The sequence below is a fragment of the Chanodichthys erythropterus genome, chromosome 18 (genome assembly GCF_024489055.1).
Source record: "Chanodichthys erythropterus isolate Z2021 chromosome 18, ASM2448905v1, whole genome shotgun sequence".
NCBI lineage: Eukaryota > Metazoa > Chordata > Actinopteri > Cypriniformes > Xenocyprididae > Chanodichthys > Chanodichthys erythropterus.
The window spans coordinates 1,433,721-1,452,454 of record NC_090238.1 but is presented as its reverse complement, the minus strand read 5'-3'; the positions used below and the strand labels follow the sequence as shown (position 1 = coordinate 1,452,454).

At 39.2% G+C, this 18,734-nt stretch overlaps 1 protein-coding gene across 1 annotated transcript; it reads left to right on the top strand.

Annotated features, from left to right (window-relative positions):
• The first annotated feature begins 6,650 nt into the window (after nt 1-6,650).
• Nucleotides 6,651-15,605, top strand: bmp4 (bone morphogenetic protein 4). The gene is made up of 4 exons (XM_067367022.1): nt 6,651-6,873; nt 10,275-10,397; nt 11,708-12,063; nt 14,225-15,605. The coding sequence occupies exons 3-4, from the start codon at nt 11,715-11,717 to the stop codon at nt 15,076-15,078; spliced, it is 1,203 nt and encodes a 400-aa protein (XP_067223123.1). The 5' UTR covers nt 6,651-6,873; nt 10,275-10,397; nt 11,708-11,714; the 3' UTR covers nt 15,079-15,605.
• The last annotated feature ends 3,129 nt before the right edge of the window (nt 15,606-18,734 follow it).

Here is an 18,734-nt window from a genome sequence, read left to right as displayed (position 1 = left end):
TGAATATCGTAAAATCATAGTCATTGTTGAATGCCACATAGAGAAAACTGTATCTAATTAATTTCATTACATTTAATAAATTCATATATTGTGCTCTATATTGCACAAGGAAATTATAGCTAAATTGCACAACCCTACATTACATGGATGTAGTGCAACACATGTCTCACAATACTGGCTGAATACTCAAAGGCATTTATGTTTACCTATTTTTCCATACCAGGTCATAGTCCCAAAAAAATAAAAATAAAAATCCACTTGTAAACTTTCAAAGCAGTGTGTTGCATTAGCAGGATTTAGGATGTGGCGCAGACCATTACATATACTGGGAGGTAACTGCTTCATTGAGAGAAGCTGGTGAAAGTGCTATTTGATCAATCATCAGTGTGCATGTCTGCACTAGCAACTGCCTTATAGCTCCTGACCAGGAGAGAAGATGAGAGAAAAGGTGTGCTGTGACACTAAGCAGGGGTCTGTGTTTGAAGTCTTTGATTATAAGCTGCTGTTCATAGGTGAGTGTCATTAACCAGCTCTGGTCTACTGACCAATACCATTACAACAAAACCTTCACATGCAATTCTCACATAATTTTGTCTGAGTTACACTCTAACACATAAACACACACTAGCAAGTGCTGAAAGCCTTTTGTGTGGCACACATCTCTCTTTTTTTTTTTTCCAAACTGATATTAGAGGAACATTCTGGGTTTACTACAAGTTGAGCTCAATTGACAGCATTTGTATTGTTATGTTCATTCACACAAACACACTAGAGTTTATTCTCATCCCCCTATACTTCAAAAAAGTAAAAGTCTTTAGATTTAAACTGACAGAGTGTGTCTGCTTCCTGAAAAATACTAGGAAGATTGTTCCAGAGTTTAGGAGAAGGATCTACCGCCTGCAGTTGATTTTGATATTCTAGGTATTATCAGCTGGCCTGAATTCTGAGATTGCAATAGACGTGAAGGTCTATAATGCATTAAGAGCTCGCTCAGGTACTGGGAAGTTAGTTGGTATGAAAGAACTTTACACCTGTAAATGGTGCATAAAACATTTGAACGTTCTGTGTTCTAATTTAGGCAAATTGATAATATTGTATTTCAGTGTACCATTCATTTTTTTTGTACCATAATAATATTCATGAGTTGATTCGCCTTGTTGTTATTATTATTATTATTATTTGTTTAACTGTTCAACAGAAGAGCACCAGACATTTTTAGCTAGCTAAAAATGCTTTGGTGGACACACGATAATGGAATATTTATTGTTAGGCATATGGCTAATTAGTCTCTTTAGCATTTATGCAATATACTGGAGCCAAACCTGAGAAGGAAGTCCAGAGGATTCCACAGAGTTCCTGGAAACGTAATTTGCTTAACTCTGTGTAGTTCTAGTTGTAACTCATGGGTGGGGATTATGCTAATTATGAATGAGCGTGCACGGGCACCCAATTTATGGATGTTTGGAATTCATTAATATGCACCAAATCCGTTGTAAATTAAACATTTGTAAATCCGGTGGAGACTTTTCATAAAGGTCCATTTTACGCGAAAATTACTCAGCATTTGTTTGTATATTTAGTTTCATGTGTGAGGCCCATTAACTCTAATGCAGACTATGCGATTTCAGCAATCCTATAAGATCATAACAAATCCAATACCACTTATTGAATAGTAGGCTAGTTAGTATAGAAGAATAAAACATCACACTGTCACAAAATTATTGCAGGTTATCTTTGGTCGCAAGACTGTGACAACGGCTGTCTGTGAACCTCTCTCACTGTACGGCCACTGTTTAGGAACCATGACCACAAAAATCAGTCATCTTTCGTCTGGGACAGCCCAAAATCGTACAATGTGTACTGGTTATCACAATGCAATACAAAATATGAGTAAAACGCACGTGAAAAATCAATACAGAAAATTCCTTCATTCTTACAACCCGAATTCTGGAAATGTTGGGACGTTTTTTTTTGTTTGTTTTTTTTTTTTATAAAATGAAATTTCAAATCACATGAGCCAATATTTCATTCACAATGGAACATAGATAACATAACAAATGTTTAAATGGAGAAATGTTACACTTTTATCCACTAAATGAGCTCATTTCAAATTTGATGCCTGCTACAGGTCTCAAAAAATTTGGCATGGGGGCAACAAAGACGACACTGCATCACTCATCGGCATGATTGTGTCAATAACATTACTAAATGGGCCCAGGAATACTTCCAGAAACCACTGTCGGTAAACACAATCCGCCGTGCCATCTGCAGATGCCAACTAAACCACTGTCGGTAAACACAATCCGCCGGGCCATCTGCAGATGCCAACTAAACCACTGTCGGTAAACACAATCCGCCGGGCCATCTGCAGATGCCAACTAAACCACTGTCGGTAAACACAATCCGCCGGGCCATCTGCAGATGCCAACTAAACCACTGTCGGTAAACACAATCCGCCGGGCCATCTGCAGATGCCAACTAAACCACTGTCGGTAAACACAATCCGCCGTGCCATCTGCAGATGCCAACTAAACCACTGTCGGTAAACACAATCCGCCGGGCCATCTGCAGATGCCAACTAAACCACTGTCGGTAAACACAATCCGCCATGCCATCTGCAGATGCCAACTAAACCACTGTCGGTAAACACAATCTGCTGTACCATCTGCAGATGCCAACTAAACCACTGTCGGTAAACACAATCCGCCGGGCCATCTGCAGATGCCAACTAAACCACTGTCGGTAAACACAATCCGCCATGCCATCTGCAGATGCCAACTAAACCACTGTCGGTAAACACAATCTGCTGTACCATCTGCAGATGCCAACTAAACCACTGTCGGTAAACACAATCCGCCGGGCCATCTGCAGATGCCAACTAAACCACTGTCGGTAAACACAATCCGCCGTGCCATCTGCAGATGCCAACTAAACCACTGTCGGTAAACACAATCCGCCGTGCCATCTGCAGATGCCAACTAAACCACTGTCGGTAAACACAATCCGCCATGCCATCTGCAGATGCCAACTAAACCACTGTCGGTAAACACAATCTGCTGTACCATCTGCAGATGCCAACTAAACCACTGTCGGTAAACACAATCCGCCGTGCCATCTGCAGATGCCAACTAAACCACTGTCGGTAAACACAATCCGCCGTGCCATCTGCAGATGCCAACTAAACCACTGTCGGTAAACACAATCTGCTGTACCATCTGCAGATGCCAACTAAACCACTGTCGGTAAACACAATCCGCCGTGCCCTCTGCAGATGCCAACTAAACCACTGTCGGTAAACACAATCCGCCGTGCCATCTGCAGATGCCAACTAAACCACTGTCGGTAAACACAATCCGCCGTGCCATCTGCAGATGCCAACTAAACCACTGTCGGTAAACACAATCTGCTGTACCATCTGCAGATGCCAACTAAACCACTGTCGGTAAACACAATCCACCGTGCCATCTGCAGATGCCAACTAAAGCTCTATCATGCAAAAAGGAAGCCATATGAGAACATGGTCCAGAAGCGCCATCGTGTCCTGTTGTCCAAGGCTCATTTAAAATGGACTGTTTCAAAGTGGAAAAGTGTTCTATTGTCAGACGAGTCCAAATGTGACATTCTTGTTGGAAATCACGGACGCCGTGTCCTCCGGGCTAAAGAGGAGGGAGACCTTCCAGTGTGTTATCAGCGTTCAGTTCAAAAGCCAGCATCTCTGATGGTATGGGGGTGCATAAGTGCATACGGTATGGGCAGCTTGCATGTGTTGGAAGGCACTATGAATGCTGAAAGGTATATAAAGGTTTTAGAGCAACATAAGCTCGCCTCCAGACGACGTCTATTTCAGGGAAGGCCTTGCGTAAATCAGCAGGACAATGCAAAACCACATACTGCAGCTATTACAACAGCATGGCTTCATCGTAGAAGAGTCCGGGTGCTGAATTGGCCTGCCTGCAGTCCAGATCTTTCACCTATAGAGAAAAATTCGTCAAAGACGACCAACTCTTCAGCAGCTGGAAACCCATATCAGGCAAGAATGGGACCAAATTCTAACACCAAAACTCCAGAAACTCATAACCTCGATGCCCAGATGTATTCACACTGTTTTGAAAAGAAGAGGAGATGCTACACCATGGTAAACATGCCCCCGTCCCAATTATTCTGAGATAAGCTCAAAATATAGTAGTCAACGTTTGAAGTGGATCAAAAAAGTTCAAAATTGTCTTAAGAACTAAGTTGTCATAAGAAGAAGGTTTTAGGACAACTTTGATGAAAGGTTTTGAGCCACTTCAAATGTTGACTACTGTAGTTGGGATCAAATTGAAATTAACTCATTTTGTGCATAAATTTCTAAAATTTCCCAGTTTAAACATTTGTTGTGTTATCTATGTTCTATTGTGAATAAAATATTGCCTCGTGTGATTTGAAAGTCTTTTAGTTTTCATTTTATTCAAATTTAAAAAAACATCCCAACATTTCTGGAATTCGGGTTGTATTTTTACAGATTTTTCTTGGAGTGTAGAGACAAGTTGAAATTAATTACTATGGTAATCAACATTATGCAGCAAGTGCTCTCAGTTGAATTTAACTTGTAATATTCATTTAAGCAAACAGCTGGTGTAAAACACTCATGTTGTCAAAGGGTCCACAAGTGTGGCTTACAAAGAGAAATAGTGTTTGAAATAGGGGGAAATATTTAGAAATATGTAACAATAAATGTCCTACAAGTAAACATGGAACAGAATGCGTAACATAACAAAATGGACAAAGCCATTCAAAAAATAAGAAAGAGAGAGAGAGCTGAGTGATGTCTGCTGAAAATGGAAGCGATTTCAGAGATTCTGAATAAAGATTACAAAAACAAGCACAGATAAATCTTGTACAGATAAGACCAGGAATGTGTATTAAGAAAGTAAACAGGTTCAGCTTTGAATTTTACTGCATTAGCAAAGAGTGACAGCCATAAAAGATGTTTCTCCAAACATGTGATGACATTTCCTTCTCTAAAGAACCAGACGGTGGGTTTGAGGGAGCGTGGCACTTTATTGCCTTGTGACTCAAAGCACTTGAGCCAGACAGACAGGTAAATAATATGGTAATGAGGGTGTCTGCGGGTGCTCCTTCACACACTGGGGGTTAATTGTAATATCATAGGGGCAGGAGGTCAAACGGGGACATTAATAGGAAACATTCACTGATATCACTGCAACAATAAAGGTTAAAGGGTTAGTTCACCCAAAAATGAAAATTCTGTCATTGTTTACTCACCCTCACACACCCGTAAGATCTTCATTCATCTTCAGAACACAAATTAAGATATTTTTGATGAAATCAGATGGCTCAGTGAGGCCTGCATAGCCAGCAATGACATTTCCTCTCTCAAGATCCATTAATGTACTAAAAACATATTTAAATCAGTTCATGTGAGTACAGTGGTTCAATATTAATATTATAAAGCCACCAGAATATTTTTGGTGCGCCAAAAAAACAAAATAACGACTTATATAGTGATGGCCGATTTCAAAACACTGCTTCAGGAAGATTCGGTGCGTTATGAATCTTTTGTGTCGAATCAGCGGTTCGGATCGCGTGTCAAACCGCCAAACGGCTGAAATCACGTGACTTTGGCGCTCCGAATCACTGATTCGACACAAAAGATTCATAACGCTCCGAATCTTCCTGAAGCAGTGTTTTGAAATCGGCCATCACTAAATAATTCGTTATTTAGTTTTTTTTATAGCACCAAAAATATTGAACCACTGTACTCACATGAACTGATTTAAATATGTTTTTAGTACATTAATGGATTTTGAGAGAGGAAATGTCATTGCTGGCTATGCAGGCCTCACTGATCCATCGGATTTCAACAAAAATATCTTAATTTGTGTTCTGAAGATGAACAAAGGTCTTACGAGTGTGAAACGACATGAGGGTGAGTAATAAATGACAGAATTTTCATTTTTGGGTGAACTAACCCTTTAAATGACAGTGCTCACAACAACACATTTGAAATGATGCTTATCATGCTGTTAGGTTTGAAAATTTTCAATATTATCAGCATCCTTTTAATTTTCTCTTTGTAAGGTAAGTAGACAGAGATTCTGTTTTTCATTTTTATTTTTCACTCACTAGAAAAACATCCGATTAAAACGGAACTTTTCAACTTTTCCCAATAAACTCTCTCATTATACACTAATAATAAAGGTTCTTGATTGGCATTGATGATTGCGAGAACCTCAAACATCCACTGAATCCATTGCACAAAAGGTTCTTTGTAGTGGAAAATGGTAGGCAACTTTAGATTATTAAAATGTTCTTCTTCATACTAAGAAAAAATGGTTCTTTTAAGAACTGATCACTGAACGGTTCTCCTGTGGAGTCACTGACTGCAATACACACGCTCTTTCCCGTCTCAACGCAAGTGTGGTGAACCCATGTGATGATCTCGAGAAAAAGTAAGACACTTTTAATAGATTGCATGTGCTCGCTAGCGCGCTGATTACACTCCAGAAGATACAGCAGTACAGTATGCAGTGCATGCATGTAAGGGAGGAAACCGTGTGTTTGCGTTCTCTGGGGTTTATCTGAGGTGTGGGTGAAGCGCGGTGGGTTGAGAGAGTAGGGGAGGAGGCACAGGAACTTCATAGGGCGGTCACATAAAAACTGCCAGGAGAACTGGATGCGGGATCAGTCGGTGATGTTCTCCGTTCTTGCCTATTCCTGGAGCTACAGAGATCCGCGCTCGCATTGGACGTTTCTTCTACGTGACGCGGAACTAATGACCTAAACATTCCCTTCGGGGTTGGACTTTTGTTATGTGAGGCGAACTCCGTTAAACTCTCATCAGGAATACCGTGCGCATCTCTTCCAATGGTAAGTCGGCATGTCGTGTTGAAGTCAGCTTTCATTATGATAAGAAGTGATTTATGACTTCATCTGTTCATACGCTTTTAGGAAATCCTGTCTTTGCAGGCGACACGACTAACGAAAACGCTCCCATTATAATCCACAAACCTGTGTTTACGCGTCGAGAGGTCGCAATTATTATAATCAACGAAAACCGGAGCGTTCTGGTTTGTCGCGCTGGGAACGAATTGGGAATGTTGCACAGGATTAAATGTTGCTCAGTCACTCTGGGTTGTTTTTGGTAAATGTTTTTTGCAAGTTTAGAACCACCAACGCGTTCAAACACCTGACCGCGCGCACACACGGGACACCAGCCGGGTGGATGAGGGCTTCTGCTCGTGAAATATGGCATTTCATTCAAACAGAACAGATGTTTTGTATCATTTATGTGTTAAGGTGGTGGCTAATACCATGTTAGTACAATTCTAATTGATGTATGTGGCCCTAACCACGATGGTAGTGGCCAACAAAAATATGTTATAAGAACGTTTTGTTAATGTTCCCATTAACGTCATTTCTGAATGTTATATAATTATTTTGCGAATATTATTGGAACATTACTTTTGAATCTCTAAACATTCTAAAACAAGTAGTAACATTTAAAAAAATATATAAAACTACATTGAGGACATTAATAAAACCAGATAACTGAACATTTCTGCACTCTAAAAAAATGTTGGGTTAAAAACAACTCAAGTTGGGTTGAAAATGGAAAAACCCAGTGATTGGGTTGTTTTAACCCAGCAGTTGGGTTAAATGTTTGCCTAACCTGCTGGATAACTATTGTTTAAAAATTACTGTATTGCTTGCTTAAAATGAACCCAAAATATTTTGGAAATGGAAATAATATGTTTAATAAATGAACATTTATTAATAAGTTTAATGAATAATAATTAAACAAACATTTATTAAATTGCTTATTAATAAAAAACATGTTCACCTTTTGATTGTTATTGTTTCCTTTAGTAATTATGTGTCTGATTTCTCATTTTCAGCATATTTTGGGTTCATTTTAAGCCAGACATACAGTAATTTTTCATCAATAGTTGAGTTAAATAAAACTACCCAGCACTTTGAGCAAACATTTAACCCAACTGGGTTAAAACAACTCAATGGCTGGGTTTGTCCATTTTCAAACCAACTTGGGTTGTTTTTAACCCAGCATTTTTTAGAGTGTGGAAGAATGTTTGTTCATAACTTAGAGAGAACTTTGCCAAAACATTAGCCAAGCTCTGATAGCTGGGAAATCAACATATCAAGATTACTTTTGGAATCTACAACAAAATTCTAGATTCTAAATGTTCCAAATCAGTGTGACTCTGGTTTCAGTGAAGAACGTAAATTGGCCTCGCATCCAATTCAAACACTTTGGGCTTACGCAGCATTTATGCTGTTGTTTTTATCTGAAGTTAGAGAAAATAGTTGTATTCTTAATTTGAAAAGTTAAGTGAAACCAGTCTTTAGAGTAAAATGCACTCGTACATTTGACCTCCACACATGTTTTGAAGACTTAAATGAGTTGTAGTGAAGAGTGGTGGCACTCAGTCAAGCATAAGAGCACGTCTGAAAGGTTTTATGAGGAACATTATGACATAAAGAGACACAACCCCATGAGCCATTTGGCAGGGATCTTTGACTTCAGCTCAAGGACGTGGAAAGCAAAAAAATGAAGAAATAAGATAATCTAAATATCATTTCATACCAAATATGTGAACTATTGCAAGAGTCAGACAGTCCACTAATGATTACAGATCAACAGATGTTGTCATCTAGACTCTAGAGCAAGGGTCTCGAACTGTTTTCAGGCCAAGAAAGGGGTTGTTGTTGGATATAACAATTTGCTTATACTGCTATAATACTGTACTTGCATTCTTTGTTATGATGCTGCTTATATTGCAAAGCCATTCAAATCCTCCTTATTGATGGACAGATGTATACATTGTAATTTTTTGTTTATGGGAGAGATACAATTAGATGAGAACTTTAATGTTGTCATACATTTTAATGCATATTTTAAATTTTTCTTTGGTTTTCATGAGAATTAGTTTGAGATCACACTATGCACATAGCCTATGAACTTTAACGACTGCACAGAAGACTATAGGCTGAATTTAAAATGTCCAGTTTTCCAAGTGGACACGATGCAACTTGTTCTTCCAGATTTGATTTCTGAGGTTAAATCCTCAATATTGTCTGTTCCTGCGGTAGCTTACTCCCCCATACCCTGTCCCACACATCCGAAGAACCATGTGCATAACCTAATCTCATTAAGCAGGGTTAGGGTAGAGCAAAGTCGAGCACTGTGAGCTTTACATGACTCTGCCAAATTAAAGGACTATAAACCCACACTGTGCAAAAGCACATGCATTGCTCTCCATCTTCAAACACATCAAAAAGCGATTCTGTAAATATTTAGGGCAGTATCTGTAGGCTTTTAAACAAGAGTAGGTGGTCTGAAGAAAGCAGTTGTTTGTGCTTTGTTACATGTTTTCTGGCATGGCTGATCAAAGTCTTTTAGTTACGCTCGTTTTTATGGTTTGCTCTCGACATAATGAACTGTTTGAATAGCAGCACTGTGATGCATTGTTGTTAAAAGTGCAGACATTATGAATGTTTTTAATGGTATATCATTCAAGAATCACAAGTATGCTTGATTGAGAAGACAGGGAGAGGGAAATAACACTCGTGACCACACACACACACACACACACACACACACACACACACACAGTGTTCTTGTTAAAATGCATCATTCCTGCTGTAATGGTTGGACTTGATCCAATAGAACTAAGTCCAAGAAATGACAAAATACATGCATTGCTACGCTCAACTATTAAGTTCAGCTGTGGTTTCAGTGATGACGTTGCTTTCTGAGACCTTTCCCAAGCACTTGTGATTGTTATTAGTGCATTTACTCTGTACTCAAATAATTCGTTGGAAATCACATTTGTGGAGTCGCACGGTTGCAATGAAGATCCACTCTGCTTTTGGCACATATTTGGATGTTACGGGTTAACAAACTGGGACGGTGCCGCTTGCATGCCCAGTCTGGGTTGGGGGATTTTTAAGGACTCTTTAAGAGGGATTTGTAAAAAGGCCATCAATAAAAGAGGCAGTTCTGAGATCCCTTTGTTGACACACGAACCTCTATTTGTATGTAAATTGGAGTTGCCATCCTTTCAGGTGTTCACACCTGGAACTCTTGTAAATGAGCGAAGATGACGTGTTGCATAAGCAGCGTTTTAGTTGCTTTTAAGGTGTTTGACTTAAACTTGCATTTTGCTGTTAGTGAAAAAATACTCCTGCCTTGCTTATACTGAAACGTGTGCTTTAATCGGATTACATGAAATATTACCTTTGTGTTTTAGGAAAAGGATCTCACCACAGTTCTTAAACAGCCCTGCAGGACGACGTAACATTGGCTTGAGGAACTCGTCCTGTATCACCTCTCGACAAACATGGACTGTTTTCCCATGCTTTATTTTCTGTCGGTGAGTAGACCACACCCATCCAGTCTTAATTGTGTGACGGGGTTGTTGCAAATTAAAAGGCTTAGTCGTTCTTTACAACAAACAGTGGTCAATCAGGAGTTTTGCTTTCAGCTGTTTTATGGTGCGGTTTAAGCACTTGAAAATTGTAGGCTGCCATCTTTGTTTGACATCAGTTGTGATTACCAAGCTGTTGTTTGGTTTGACCCTTAAAGGGATAGTTCACCCAAAAATGAAAATCCTGTCATCATTTGCTCACCCACATGTCATGTCATTCCACACTATGACTTTTATCTCAGTGCTTTTTTGTCCCTAAACTCATAAAAATAAAGGTTCTTTATTGGCATCAATGGCTTCATAAAGTAACATCCATTTAACAAAATACTCTTTATGGTGGAAAAAGGTTATTAAAAAGATTATTAAAAAGTTCTTGAAACTAAGAAGAACGGTTCTTTGGGGAACCAAAAATGGCATTTCTCCGAAAAACTGATTTTTAAACTATTTAATTATAAACTAGTTATGGCATTTTTTTAGAATGAATAAGGTCTAAAACAAACATGAATCCAAACGCTTCGACACAAAGATTATTGGAGTACTTTTAGAGTACTTTTTAGTACTTTTATTTGAGTAGTTTTGTGAATATATTATATTTCAGTCTTTCTAGTCCCAAATTTTACGTTTAATTCAATGTTACTTGCAAATTCTTTGTAATTACTTGTAAAATTTACTAGTAATTTCTAAGTGAAAATTGTTTCCTACACTAAAGTTTTTCAGTGTAGCTATAAGCTTAATTTTGTGTGTTGTTGCATTCTGAAACATGCATTTCGGACTATCATGTTTTTTAGAAACAGTTTGAAGTAAATGTTGCTGAGTAAGTTACTTTAAGTTGGTGGAAAGGTGCACAATTTCGTAGGCAAAAAAGGTCCGTATTGTAGCGATATGTGTTGTAGTCACTTTACAACCAAGCTGATTTCTATTGGTCACTGCATATGACCAACTTGAACCATTGTGAAATTTGTGTCTGGAAATCGTTTGTCCTCAAGCTAAATTGACAACCGTGTGCATTGCTATTAAAATGACTAGAAAATTTGCTCAAAATGAAAAAGTCAAAATGTTCATAATAAGCTACTAAAAACACATATAGCCTAATCACAGTTATTTGAAGGAAACTCTGTCGCTCCCTCGTCATGCTAAACGTGTTCAGTGGGACCATGTACTCGACTTTATGTTTTTGGTATGAATGTGTCAATGAGGAGGCAAACATCTGTCACTGAAGTCTTGCTTTTCTGTCTCCTTGTTCAACTGCCCACCAGAGACATCATGATTCCTGGTAATCGAATGCTGATGGTTATTTTATTATGCCGAGTCCTACTGGGAGAGAGCAGCTATGCTAGTCTAATACCTGAGGAAGGGAAGAAGAAAGTGTCGGCTCAGCACCTGGGTCAGAGTCATGAACTGCTGCGGGACTTTGAAGCCACGCTGCTGCACATGTTTGGGCTGCAGAGGCGACCGCGACCCAGCTACTCGGCTGTCGTGCCCCAGTATCTGCTGGACCTGTATCGACTGCAGTCAGGGGAGGCGGAAGAGGCCGGAGCCCACGACGTCAGCTTCGATTATCCCGAAAGGTCCACCAGTCGAGCAAACACTGTGAGAGGATTCCATCATGAAGGTGAGACAGCAGAGACACTTGCCCAGCGAACGAAAATGTGTTCTAAGAATGTTTCCGTTCAGTTGTGAACATTCCATTTTTTGTCATTATTGGAATGTTACTTTTGAATGTTCTCTGATACATTTAAAAACATTCAATGAACGATGTATAAATAATGTTTTTGTGCCTACATTTCGAGAATGTTACTAATGACCAGATAAGTTTGAATGAACGCTCTATTGATGTTACTGGAAGAACGTTAGTTCATAAGCTCTGAGAACATTCCTTGTTAGCTGGGATAGTTCAAACTCAACCCAATATTTAAAAAGAATTTTAAAAGTCTATGCTTTTTCATGTGGATCCTGTTGAGGGACTTTTTCCTCAACGTGCAATTATTTTTAATGCTACTCTGCAGATTTCTAAATAAACTCCTTTTGCTAACAATGTGGTCTCTTAGGCAGACAGGATTCCCTGAAAAATACAGTATAACCTTTTATAACCTTCGTAGTTACACTGAAAAAACTGGTAACCTGCAATTGTTACCTTAAAACGCTATTTCTACCTGTTTTAACCCATAAAAATAGGTTTGCTGGTATAAATTAACGTAAGTAGGTTGGTTCAGTGATTTCAGGGACCAGATTAATCTTTTAATAAAAGATACATATTCTGCACTTAAAAATGATACTTTTGACCAATTTTAAATTGTTACAGCTAAATATATTATTTTTTTCATATACTTTATTTCTGGATTGGTTCAAACCTTACATTTATTTAATTTAATATTAATCAAAAATATATATTTTCCCAAATACAAAAACATTCATACAAGGTAATAATAATAAATATAAAATAAATAATAAATATAAAGACCTATCATACTTAATCAATATATTTAGACACCAACCAAGTGTTACTTAATATGTAGGTCAATGTTATATTTTTGGCCTTTTACAATTTCATTTCACCATAAAAAAAGCTAAAATAGCTGTAATATGAAAAACAAAAATATTTTGATAGTCTATTATTACTTTGAAATACTTGCATGTTTATATGTCTGATGTATTTTTGAAGTATGCATGCTGTTATTTACTATAAAAAAGAAAAATTAATAAAGCATGCAATAATTCCTGCAGTCAGTAAAGCTATATCCAGTATGTGTTCTGTAATTTTATTTTATTAAAAGGAATTAAATAATTAAAGGTTCAAAAGGGATTTAAGGGAATAATGAAAAAGAAATAAGTATGGTGAAGTCTATTAAGTAATCAATTTAAACTATTTTAAAATAATATATTTTTTTAAATCATATGTCTGACATGTCAAAAAATGCAAAACGTTTCTTGTCTCGTCACATTCAGTTATGAATTAAATTAATCATATCGTATTAATCAAATAGCAGATTTCTAATTCTAAAGGGTGAAAATGTCACTCATTCTGACAGTGATGAGCGCTGTTAGACCGCTGAGGCAGACCAGCCCAAAAATGTAACTTTTAAAACCATTTTTTGTCATCCGATCAACAAACAGAGCAGTGCATAATAGAGTACAGCAGAGCAGTATCACAAATGTCACATATTGGGGTGGAAATTTGGCCATTTCTAATTATTGATGGGACTCAATGTCTATGGTGGTTACGGCCCTGGTTTGAACTGAAGTCCGGAACTGAACTCTCCAGGATCAGGACTGGGCACCGCTGATGTATGGGATAATAAAGACTTAGTCATTATCACAAAATGAATCCAGATTGGGTGATTAGGACCATGAAGCGATTATTTGACGGACCAATACCAAATAAATAAATGTTTGAATATTAAATTATTTGAGAACAATCTTAAATCTTCTGCTAAGAAAAAATGAATGATCCATTACAACACTGTACTAGAAACAAGACAAATGTCAACAATATTACTGTATTACTTTCTGTATGATTGTTAATCTGAAATTCCAAGTTTTAATGCAATGCAATACAGTGATGATCGAGAGATGAACGAATAAGCCTTCCTCAAAAGATGATGATCATATTTGATGCTTACATTGAAAACATGGTGTATGGATAATCAAGTAAACCTTAGTTTTTCAGTAAGATTTGATCATTTAAAGGCCTTTGAAATGTTCATATCAAATGTGGGTTTAATAGGGTTCATTTGCATTTGATCTTGACCTGTTTTCCGATGTTTCTCGTCTAGAGCACATGGAAGAGTTGCAGTCAGACGGGTCACAGGAGACTCCGCTGCGCTTCGTCTTCAATCTCAGCAGCATCCCTGAGGAGGAACTCATTTCTACCGCAGAGCTTCGTATCTACAGGCAACAAATAGATGATGCAATCTCAGATCCTCCACACATGGGAGACGAGGGTCTCCACCGAATAAACATATACGAGGTGCTGAAGCCCCCACGGGCCGGGCAGCTCATCACGCAGCTCCTGGACACACGGCTGGTGCGCCACAACGCGTCCGGATGGGAGAGTTTCGACGTGAGTCCCGCCGTGCTGCGCTGGACCCGCGACAAGCGCTCCAACCACGGCCTCGCCGTGGAGGTCGTGCCCCTGAACCGGAGCCGCCGACACCAGGGCCGGCACGTACGCGTAAGCCGTTCCCTGCATCCGCTTCCGGATGAAGACTGGGACCAGCTTCGCCCGCTGCTAGTCACGTTCGGGCACGACGGCAAGAGTCACCCGCTGACGCGGCGAGCGAAGCGCAGCCCCAAGCAAAGAGGCCGAAAGCGCAACCGCAACTGTCGGCGGCACGCGCTCTACGTCGACTTCAGCGACGTGGGTTGGAACGACTGGATCGTGGCGCCGCCCGGATACCAGGCGTACTACTGTCACGGCGAGTGTCCGTTTCCATTGGCCGATCACCTGAACTCCACCAATCACGCTATCGTACAGACGCTGGTTAACTCGGTCAACACCAATATTCCCAAAGCCTGCTGCGTTCCCACCGAGCTCAGTGCAATTTCTATGCTCTACCTGGACGAGACGGACAGGGTGGTGCTGAAAAACTATCAGGAGATGGTGGTCGAGGGATGCGGCTGCCGCTGACCAGAGACACGGCCCACATTCACACACAAATATCCGTATGTGGACACTTATTTATAACTTCTGTGTTGAGATGTGTGTTTGTCTCATTTCTTGTCTGATCGATCATATATTTTGACAAAAAAAGTATATATAAATTTATATTTATATCAACATAAGTAAAAACAAAAATAAAAGTGTCCATATTTTAATTATAATGCAGCTGTACAGCTTTCCATAATGTATATCAGACTGTATAAGGGTTTTTCTATGAGCTAGAAGAATTAGCCACTAAAAGTTTATTTACTGGTAGTATTTATTTCTTTAATACAATATACATTCACGGAAATAGTAATGCGTAGCCAAACGACCCCCTATTTGATCAGAACGCATCGTTTGTGTACTTAAAATAGAGCACTGTGTGAAATCCTAGGAAAACTGATTTTCTACTATATCAGTAAAAGGAATCAGATGTGTATTAATGTTTTGCATCAGCATGTGATTTACATGTTCCCAAAATAACTTTGTTGTTAAATAAATTGTCAAACATTCCAACAACAATGTGAGATTAATAAAGGGTAGTGTGCTGTTCTGTTATTAAAAGCTCAAAAACAAAAGATACTGGTTTCTCACACACACTGGAAGGCAGCCATATATACACCCATCAGGCATGACATTAGGAGCACCTTCCTAATATTGTGTTGGTCCTCCTTTTGCTGCCAAAACAGCCCTGACCCGTCGAGGCATGGACTCCTCTAGACCCCTGAAGGTGTGCTGTGGTATCTGCACCAAGATCTTAGCAGCAGATCCTTTAAGTCCTGTAAGTTGCGAGGTGGAGCCTCCATGGATCGGACTTGTTTGTTCAGCACATCCCACAGATGCTCGATTGGATTGAGATCTGGGGAATTTGGAGGCTCAAACTCGTTGTTGTGCTCCTCAAACCATTCCTGAACCATTTCTGCTTTGTGTCAGGAACATTATCCTGCTGAAAGAGGCCACAGACACCAGGGAATACCGTTTCCATGAAAGGCTGTACATGGTCTCAACGATGCTTAGGTAGGTGGTACGTGTCAAAGTAACATCCACATGGATGGCAGGACTCATGGTTTCCCAGCAGAACATTGCCCAAAGCATCACATGCTGGTGGACAGGGGTCAGCATGGGCACCCTGACTGGAGCTATGCAGCTCCATACGTGTGTATTCTGACACCTTTCTATCACAACCAGCATTAACTTCTGGAGCTACAGGAGCTCGTCTGTTGGATCGGACCACACGGGCCAGCCTTCAATGAGCCTCGGCCGCCCATGACCCTGTCACCCGTTCACCACTGTTCCTTCCTTGAAGCACTTTTGATAGATACTGACCGCTGCAGACCGGGAACACCCCACAAGAGCTGCAGTTTTGGAGATACTCTGACCCAGTCGTCTAGCCATCACAATCTGGTCCTTGTCAAACCCGCTCAAATCCTTACGCTTGCCCATTTTTCCTGCTTCTAACATCAACTTTGAGGACAAAATGTTCACTTGCTGCCTAATATATCCACCCACTAACAGGAGCGTGATGAAGAGATGATCAGTGTTATATTAATCGGTGCTCATAATATCATGCTGATCGGTGTATTCTGTTATGAACTGCCTATACTGAAACAACTTTGCTTGCATTTTAGCAATTCAAACCTCTACTGTATATATGTGATACAATTGCACACTTTTAAAATATTATAATTTGGATGGTTTAATTAAGCTTTAAGCTTCACAAAAGATGTATACATACACATGATTTCAGTGAAAAAGTCATCATTCATTGCATATTATACATATATAAACTAACAAGGACGTTCACTTCTTCAGACAAAATTCCAGATATGTAAACTTTTTTCTATATAACATATTTTCTAACAAAATTTCTGTTCATTCTGAGAGAATGTTCTATAAAGTTTCCTTATATTATAATTAGTGTTGATTACTTTGAATCAAGAAACAAAGACATCCATCTGAAAACTCACAGAATCCATCAAGATCATATCTGGGTCATATTTTACCCTTTAGTGACAATTAAGCGCATTTTATGCCACACTTCTCAGTATTTTAATGCTTTTTTTTTTTTTTTTTTACAACAATACAATAAAAATTACTACATCACAGTAATGATTAGCTGATCAGAATGATAATTTCTCATGAAAATAATGCCAAAAAGTTCTTTTTTTCTTTATGCAAAATACACACATTTTATCTTTGGGTGAAACTGAACCTGGATGACTGTACAAAAACAGCTTGACTGGGCAGTGAAGGGGTTCATGTGGTCAGAGCTGTGAATCAACACCTCTCAGCTGGAAAACAGAGAAGATAGGGTGTGCATATCACAGTAATCTTTATTATTATTCATTCTTAATGGATATGTGGTCTTTATATGATTAGACAGGGGGAAAAGTGGTTAGTAGACATGACACAAGCTGGAGAGCTAAATGAAACCGTTAACATGACTGCTTGATTTCATAACTAATAATAATATCAGTCGAAGCGCAGCACACGACTCGACCCCATGATTTCACAGCTCTCCTGCAGCACCAGCGCGTCTCTGATCGCGCAATAATAGCGTCTAGACTGCGTGACGCGCGCGCACCGGTGAGACTGAATGGGAGTGACACTTGCGTGGATCTGGCGACGCGAGACGGCGCTGCGCACGTCGCGACGCGAGAGCAAATCAAAGGTGAGACGGCGTGTCTCCATCAGCAGACTGAATACAGACGCCTGTCAGGCTCTAATCACTCATTTACTGCCCTGTTCCACGATAACAGCAGCGGAAGCGCTTTGAACCCTCAATAAGCATCTCTGTCCGATCATCTTTAAGGTTAATCGATCAGATCCTCTGATGTTACTTACAGCTCTTGTCAGAGATACTGTAAAGACTTCAGTCATAACTTGGACTCAGTTATAATGGGGACAAAAAAGAAAAGAAAAGAATATCTTAGAATTTAAAAAATAGGATTCAAGGATAAAGTGAAATGCCAATAGGATTCTTTTATTCGAGAGTCTCAGTGGATTTTGCATTTCCAGTAGGATTGATTAGGAAATTATGATGGAATAGCCAATGGGAATGCTTTAGGATTTCTGACTGGTGTGAAAAGAAGACATGTGGTTGTTAGTCTCTCCAGTCAAAACAATCTTGTCAGGCATTAATTGATTAATAAATGTAAAAATATTTTGTCAGGAAATGTTTGCTTTACATGATTTACTACTTATGTAATTATCAGGATTGCACTCACATAATTGTTACCAAACTTGACAGAATTATAATAGAATGTTTGTAAACATTATCGAAAGATTGGCCCTTTTTTTCATGTAATTATCTTTGTTTAAAGGTGCCCTAGAACGTTCTTTCACAAGATGTAATATAAGTCTAAGGTGTCCCCTGAATGTGTCTGTGAAGTTTCAGCTCGAAATACCCCATAGATTTTTTAAATATTTTTTTTTTAACTGCCTATTTTGGGGCATCATTAAATATGCGGCGATTCTGTGCACGTCCCCTTTAAATCGCATGCTCCCTGCCCCCCTGAGCTCTCGACTATAATACAGTGCATTTACAATGTTCACACAGCTAATATAACCCTCAAATGGATCTTTACAAGATGTTAATCATGCATACTGAATGCATGCGTCGGATCATGTGAGTATAGTAT

What these genes read in the sequence shown, in the direction of transcription:
- bmp4 (XM_067367022.1), top strand. Translation starts at nt 11,715, where the DNA reads ATGATTCCTGGTAATCGAATGCTGATGGTTATTTTATTATGCCGAGTC. An exon ending in GAGAGGATTCCATCATGAAG is followed by an intron (nt 12,064 to 14,224) that starts GTGAGACAGCAG and finishes TTTCTCGTCTAG; the next exon opens with AGCACATGGAAGAGTTGCAG.